Source organism: Salvelinus namaycush, chromosome 2, assembly GCF_016432855.1.
Source record: "Salvelinus namaycush isolate Seneca chromosome 2, SaNama_1.0, whole genome shotgun sequence".
Taxonomy (NCBI): Eukaryota; Metazoa; Chordata; class Actinopteri; order Salmoniformes; family Salmonidae; genus Salvelinus; species Salvelinus namaycush.
This window is the reverse complement of record NC_052308.1, coordinates 71,961,312-71,968,473: the sequence shown is the minus strand read 5'-3', so window position 1 is coordinate 71,968,473 and position 7,162 is coordinate 71,961,312. Positions and strand designations below refer to the sequence as shown.

Genomic DNA, 7,162 nt, shown 5'->3' with positions numbered 1-7,162 from the left:
CTAAAAACACGCTACGGCGTACACGCTAAAAACACGCTAGGGCGTACACGCTAAAAACACGCTACGGCGTACACGCTAAAAACACGTTACGGCGTACACGCTAAAAACACGCTACGAACACGCTACACGGCATACACACTAAAAACACGCTACAGCGTACGCGCTAAAAACACGCTACGGCGTACACACTAAAAACACGCTACGGCGTACACACTAAAAACACGCTACGGCATACACACTAAAAACACGCTACGGCGTACACGCTAAAAACACGCTACAGCGTACGCGCTAAAAACACGCTACGGCGTACACGCTAAAAACACGCTAGGGCGTACACGCTAAAAACACGCTACGGCGTACACGCTAAAAACACGTTACGGCGTACACGCTAAAAACACGCTACGAACACGCTACACGGCATACACACTAAAAACACGCTACAGCGTACGCGCTAAAAACACGCTACGGCGTACACACTAAAAACACGCTACGGCGTACACACTAAAAACACGCTACGGCGTACACACTAAAAACACGCTACGGCGTACACACTAAAAACACGCTACGGCATACACACTAAAAACACGCTACGGCGTACACACTAAAAACACGCTACGGCGTACACGCTAAAAACACGCTACGGCGTACACGCTAAAAACACGCTACGGCGTACACGCTAAAAACACGCTACGGCGTACACGCTAAAAAACATGATGCTAGCAAGGGCCAGCCTGAGAGGAACAAAGTATATAAATTAAAAACTCTCAAACAATGAATCCATCATATAAACAAACACGGTACAGACTGAACACACACTACGCTCAAACACCTATTATAGAGGTCACGTGTGGCTCAGTGGGTAGAGCATGGCAGCTGCAACGCATGGGTTGTGGGTTGGATTCCACACGGGGAATAAGAGCATCTGCTAAATGACAGAAATGTACATGATGGAGGCTGCAGCTAAAGGTTACCTGGTGGTACAGGAAGATCAGCCAGGTTGACTGGTCGTCCAGCCTTATGAGACCTGATGGCATCCTGGTATTGCTGTTACACACACACACACACACACACACACACACACACACACACACACACACACACACACACACACACACACACACACACACACACACACACACACACACACACACACACACACACACACACACACACACAGAACATTAGTACGACATATCCAAGCAGGTATACATTACAGTGTGTGTGTGAGGCATTTCTGCTGTTAAAAGCATGGAACTTTTGGAGTTCTTTCTCATTCTTTGTGTGTGTGTGAACCACCAGTCATTTCTTTGATGTGTGTGTGAACCACCAGTCATTTCTTTGATGTGTGTGTGAACCACCAGTCATTTCTTTGATGTGTGTGTGAACCACCAGTCATTTCTTTGATGTGTGTACCTTGACGATGCGCTGGTGCATGCGTGCCTTGCGGTCGTCTCCTTTGCTCCTGGCCCCCTCTGCTGCAGCTTTGTATCTGTCCATCCTCTGTTGTAACGCTTCCCCTACACTGCCTGGGGCTGGGAGGGCTGTCTCACACACACACACACAGACACACAAACACACACACACATCTCCACTGAGCGACCTGGCACAAAATGGCTGCCGTGCATCAACCAGATGGGAGCTACACATCGGTGATGGAGGAGTTGATTTCCCCCTTTAGAAAGGCCCTTTATACATCCAATGCATCATTATTATTAATAGTATGTGTGTTACCGGAGTCGGCCACCGGGGGAGCTGCAGGGGGAGCAGCAGGGGAGGGTCTGGAGGAAGACTGTGGAGGAGGAGGAGCTGAACGCTCTACCACTGCATCTCCTGAGGAGAGAGAGAGAGAGAGGGAGGGATGAGAAGAAAGAGGAGTTATTCCGTATGGGGGGAGTTGAGATCAGATGTTTAGGGGTCAGGGTGGAATGTACAAAGCGTCTCAGAGTAGGAGTCCTGATCTAGGATCAGGTTCCCCATGTCAGCTTTTTCATTGTGATCTAAAAGAGAAAACTGATCCCAGATCAGCACACTCTCAGAGACTGAGACACTATGAATACATATCCTGGTCTTCTAGTCTCTAGCAGGTCTTTAGGGATGAGACAGACACTATGAATACATATCCTGGTCTTCTAGTCTCTAGCAGGTCTTTAGGGATGAGACTGAGACACTATGAATACAGATCCTGGTCTTCTGGTCTCTAGCAGGTCTTTAGGGATGAGACTGAGACACTATGAATACAGATCCTGGTCTTCTAGTCTCTAACAGGTCTTTAGGGATGAGACTGAGACACTATGAATACAGATCCTGGTCTTCTAGTCTCTAGCAGGTCTTTAGGGATGAGACTGAGACACTATGAATACAGACCCTGGTCTTCTAGTCTCTAACAGGTCTTTAGGGATGAGACTGAGACACTATGAATACAGATCCTGGTCTTCTAGTCTCTAACAGGTCTTTAGGGATCAGTTCCAAATGGCACCCTATAGGCCCTGGTCAAAAGTAGTGCACTATATAGGGAGTCGGGTAACCTTGAGACTCATATCTCCCTCAATAGCTTTAAGCACCAGCTGTCATAGCAGCTCACAGATCACTGCACATAGCCAATCTGTAAATAGCCCATCCAACTACCTCATCACCATTAGTTACTTATTTTATTTATTTTGCTCCTTTGCACCCCAGTACCGCTACGTGCACACTCATCTTCTGCACATCTATCACCCCAGTGTTTCATTTGCCATACTGTAATAATTTCGACACTATGGCCTATTTATTGCCTCACCCCCTTATCCTACCTCATTTTCACACACTGTATATAGACTTTCTCTATTGTATAATTGACTGTATGTTTGTTGATTCCATGTGTAACTCTGTGTTGTTGTTTGTGTTGCACTGCTTTGCTTTATCTTGGCCAGGTCGCAGTTGTAAATGAGAACCTGGTTAAATAAAGGTGAAATATATATATTTTTAAATACAATTGATTTAGGACTCAGGTGTAGTAAGCCAAGCGCACCTGGAGGGGGAGGTAGAGAGCTGAGGTCCACTGGTTCCCCTCTGTCCAACGCCTCTATTACTGGGTCTAGTTTCTGTACAAGGAGAGGAGAGGGAGAGGTGGTGAAGAGGTGGTGAGGGAGAGGAGGGAGAGGAGAGGGAGAGGAGGGTGGGTAAATAAAGGGGGAGGAGGTGAAGGGGTGGTGGAGAGGGAGAGGAGATGGAGAGGAGGTGGAGAGGTGGTGAAGAGGGAGAGGAGGGTGGGTAAATAAAGGGAGAGGAGGGGAAGAGGTGGTGGAGAGGGAGAGGGGGGTGGGTAAATAAAGGGAGAGGAGGGGAAGAGGTGGTGGAGAGGGAGAGGAGGTGAAGAGGTGGTGAAGAGGGAGAGGAGGTGAAGAGGGAGAGGAGGGTGGGTAAATAAAGGGAGAGGAGGGGAAGAGGTGGTGGAGAAGGAGAGGGGGGTGGGTAAATAAAGGGAGAGGAGGGGAAGAGGTGGTGGAGAGGGAGAGGGGGGTGGGTAAATAAAGGGAGAGGAGGGGAAGAGGTGGTGGAAAGGGAGAGGGGGGTGGGTAAATAAAGGGAGAGGAGGGGAAGAGGTGGTGGAGAGGGAAAGGGGGTGAAGAGGGAGAGGAGGGGAAGAGGTGGTGGAGAGGGAGAGGAGGTGAAGAGGTGGTGGAGAAGGAGAGGGGAAGAGGTGGTGGAGAGGGAGAGGAGGTGGAGAGGTGGTGAAGAGGGAGAGGAAGGTGGGTAAATAAAGGGAGAGGAGGGGAAGAGGTGGTGAAGAGGGAGAGGAGGGTGAAGAGGTGGTGGAGAGGGAGAGGAGATGGAGAGGTGGTGAAGAGGGAGAGGAAGGTGGGTATATAAAGGGAGAGGAGGGGAAGAGGTGGTGGAGAGGGAGAGGAGGTGTAGTCAGGTGGGTGTGTTCCTGTACATTGCCGACATGCCAGAACTCACAATGGCTGGATAGGTCACAGGAGGTTGGTGGCAACTTAATTGGGGAGGACTGGCTCGTGGTAATGGCTGAAGTGGAACGGTATCAAATACATCAAACACATGGTTTCCAGGTGTTCGATGCCCTTCCATTAGGTCTGTTCCGACCATTATTATGAGCCGTCCTCCCCTCAGCAGCCTCCACTGGGATAGGTGTTGAACATATCAGCCAACCACATCATGTGATACAGCAACTTGATGTCAGACTGAGCAGTCGATGATGTGGCACGCAGCTATTGGTTGATGCAATGCAACAGCTGGCATCTAGTCAGACAGGAACACCACCTTGTTCCCTTTTACAACACCACATTCCTGAAGACAATAATGGACTTGTTACTCCGTACATTTTCCCCGACTCCCAAAAGTACTTGTTACACCGGAAAATGGTCCAATTCACACACTTATCAAGAGAACATCTCATCCCTACTGCCTCTGATCTGGCCGACTCACTAAACACACACGCTTTGTTCTCTGATCTGGCCGACTCACTAAACACACATGCTTTGTTCTCTGATCTGGTCGACTCACTAAACACACATGCTTTGTTCTCTGATCTGGTCGACTCACTAAACACACATGCTTTGTTCTCTGATCTGGCCGACTCACTAAACACACATGCTTTGTTCTCTGATCTGGCCGACTCACTAAACACACATGCTTTGTTCTCTGATCTGGTCGACTCACTAAACACACACGCTTTGTCCTCTGATCTGGTCGACTCACTAAACACACATGCTTTGTTCTCTGATCTGGCCGACTCACTAAACACACATGCTTTGTTCGTAAATGAATTCAAGAGTGTTGTCATGTGTCCCTGGCTATCTGTACACTTAAAAAATATAACTTTTTTTGCTACATATAAAGAATTTGAAATGATTTATACGTTTACTTTTGATAGTACTCAAGTAGTATTTTGCCGAGTGACTTGAGTTATTTTATATTAAGTATCTTTACTTTAACTCAAGTATGACAATTGGGTACTTTTTCCACCACTGCCATTACTGTACATCATCCCCCTGGAAAGGTGTGCATGTCCTTCTCATTTAACTTCTACAAGTTTTACCATACAGGACTTCACTACTGTCTCATCTTTCTCTGCCATTTTTGACACGGATAACGATGACGACGTAGTGGTGGAGCGTCGACTTCAAAATAATTGATTTGTCGAATCCTTGCGCGGCGACTCCCGGTGTCAACTTCCATTTCTGAGTGTCACGATTCGATTTCGCTAGGAATCAACTCCTACGATTCAGTATTTTTAGATAGCAGGAGAATGATTAGTTGCCGTACACAAACACTCAAATCTTTCATAGCGAGCTAGCGAGGGACGGAGAGAGAGAGGGACGGGGCACAGTATAGGCAGGTCAGCCACCAGACAGGCAGTCAGAACCGTGCACTAGGTCTATCTATCAGTATAGGCAGGTCCGCCACCAGACAGGCAGTCAGAACCGTGCACTAGGCCCATCTATCAGTATAGGCAGGTCAGCCACCAGACAGGCAGTCAGAACCGTGCACTAGGTCTATCTATCAGTATAGGCAGGTCAGCCACCAGGCAGGCATCTATCAGTATAGGCAGGTCAGCCACCAGGCAGTCAGAACCGTGCACTAGGTCTATCTATCAGTATAGGCAGGTCAGCCACCAGGCAGGCATCTATCTATCAGTATAGGCAGGTCAGCCACCAGGCAGAGAGTCAGAACCGTGCACTAGGCCTATCTATCAGTATAGGCAGGTCAGCCACCAGGCAGGCAGTCAGAACCGTGCACTAGGCTATCTATCAGTATAGGCAGGTCCGCCACCAGACAGGCAGTCAGAACCGTGCACTAGGCCCATCTATCAGTATAGGCAGGTCAGCCACCAGACAGGCAGTCAGAACCGTGCACTAGGTCTATCTATCAGTATAGGCAGGTCAGCCACCAGGCAGGCATCTATCTATCAGTATAGGCAGGTCAGCCACCAGACAGAGATTCAGAACCGTGCACTAGGCCTATCTATCAGTATAGGCAGGTCAGCCACCAGACAGAGAGTCAGACCCGTGCACTAGGCTATCTATCAGTATAGGCAGGTCAGCGACCAGACAGAGAGTCAGAACCGTGCACTAGGCCTATCTGCTGTATCTTGCAACTTCTTGGCTTGCAATGCCTCACAACTTCAGTAATGCAGGGCTCTAGACTAGGATATTGACATGAGCAAGATGCAACACTTGGCTCTCACACAGTATCTGTGCATGTGCACTGGTTCGCTTCACAGCGTGGTAGACATGGCACCAAAATAGCGGAGAAGTTGAACCTCGCGCTTCAACGCCCTTAGTTGTTGCGGAAATTGACCCACTATGCCGTTTACTCTCTGCATCTACTTCATATCGCTGAGTCAACCTTTAAATTGACACTAGTTTCCCCACGCCTTAATAGCCTATTGTCTTGTTAGGATATACATAATATATATTTTGTGATAACTGCACTTAGACTTTAATTATGTGGGAAAAAAACATTTAGGGATTTTTCTTAACCCTTTAACCCCTAGTGGAGGCCCTTTAACCCCTAGTGGAGGTCCTTTAACCCCTAGTGGAGGTCCTTTAACCCCTAGTGGAGGTCCTTTAACCCCTAGTGGAGGTCCTTTAACCCCTAGTGGAGGTCCTTTAACCCCTAGTGGAGGTCCTTTAACCCCTAGTGGAGGTCCATGGAGGTCCTTTAACCCCTAGTGGAGGTCCTTTAACCCCTAGTGGAGGTCCTTTAACCCCTAGTGGAGGTCCATGGAGGTCCTTTAACCCCTAGTGGAGGTCCTTTAACCCCTAGTGGAGGTCCTTTAACCCCTAGTGGAGGTCCATGGAGGTCCTTTAACCCCTAGTGGAGGTCCTTTAACCCCTAGTGGAGGTCCTTTAACCCCTAGTGGAGGTCCTTTAACCCCTAGTGGAGGTCCTTTAACCCCTAGTGGAGGTCCTTAAACCCCTAGTGGAGGTCCTTAAACCCCTAGTGGAGGTCCTTTAACCCCTAGTGGAGGTCCTTTAACCCCTAGTGGAGGTCCTTTAACCCCTAGTGGAGGTCCTTTAACCCCTAGTGGAGGTCCTTTAACCCCTAGTGGAGGCCCTTTAACCCCTAGTGGAGGCCCTTTAACCCCTAGTGGAGGTCCTTAAACCCCTAGTGGAGGTCCTTTAACCCCTAGTGGAGGTCCTTTAACCCCTAGTGGAGA

The 7,162-nt window shown here is 48.7% G+C and overlaps 1 protein-coding gene across 1 annotated transcript in view; it reads right to left on the bottom strand.

Moving 5' to 3' along the window:
* The window catches only part of cc2d1a (coiled-coil and C2 domain containing 1A), a 38,337-nt gene that overhangs the window by 28,538 nt on the left and 2,637 nt on the right, over positions 1-7,162 (bottom strand). Inside the window, exons 8-11 of the mRNA XM_038960632.1 lie at positions 3,008-3,080; positions 1,732-1,830; positions 1,414-1,541; positions 972-1,044 (exon numbers count right to left, since the gene is read on the bottom strand). Of these exons, the coding sequence (XP_038816560.1) occupies positions 972-1,044; positions 1,414-1,541; positions 1,732-1,830; positions 3,008-3,080 (373 nt within the window). The remainder of the gene's footprint in view (positions 1-971; positions 1,045-1,413; positions 1,542-1,731; positions 1,831-3,007; positions 3,081-7,162) is intronic.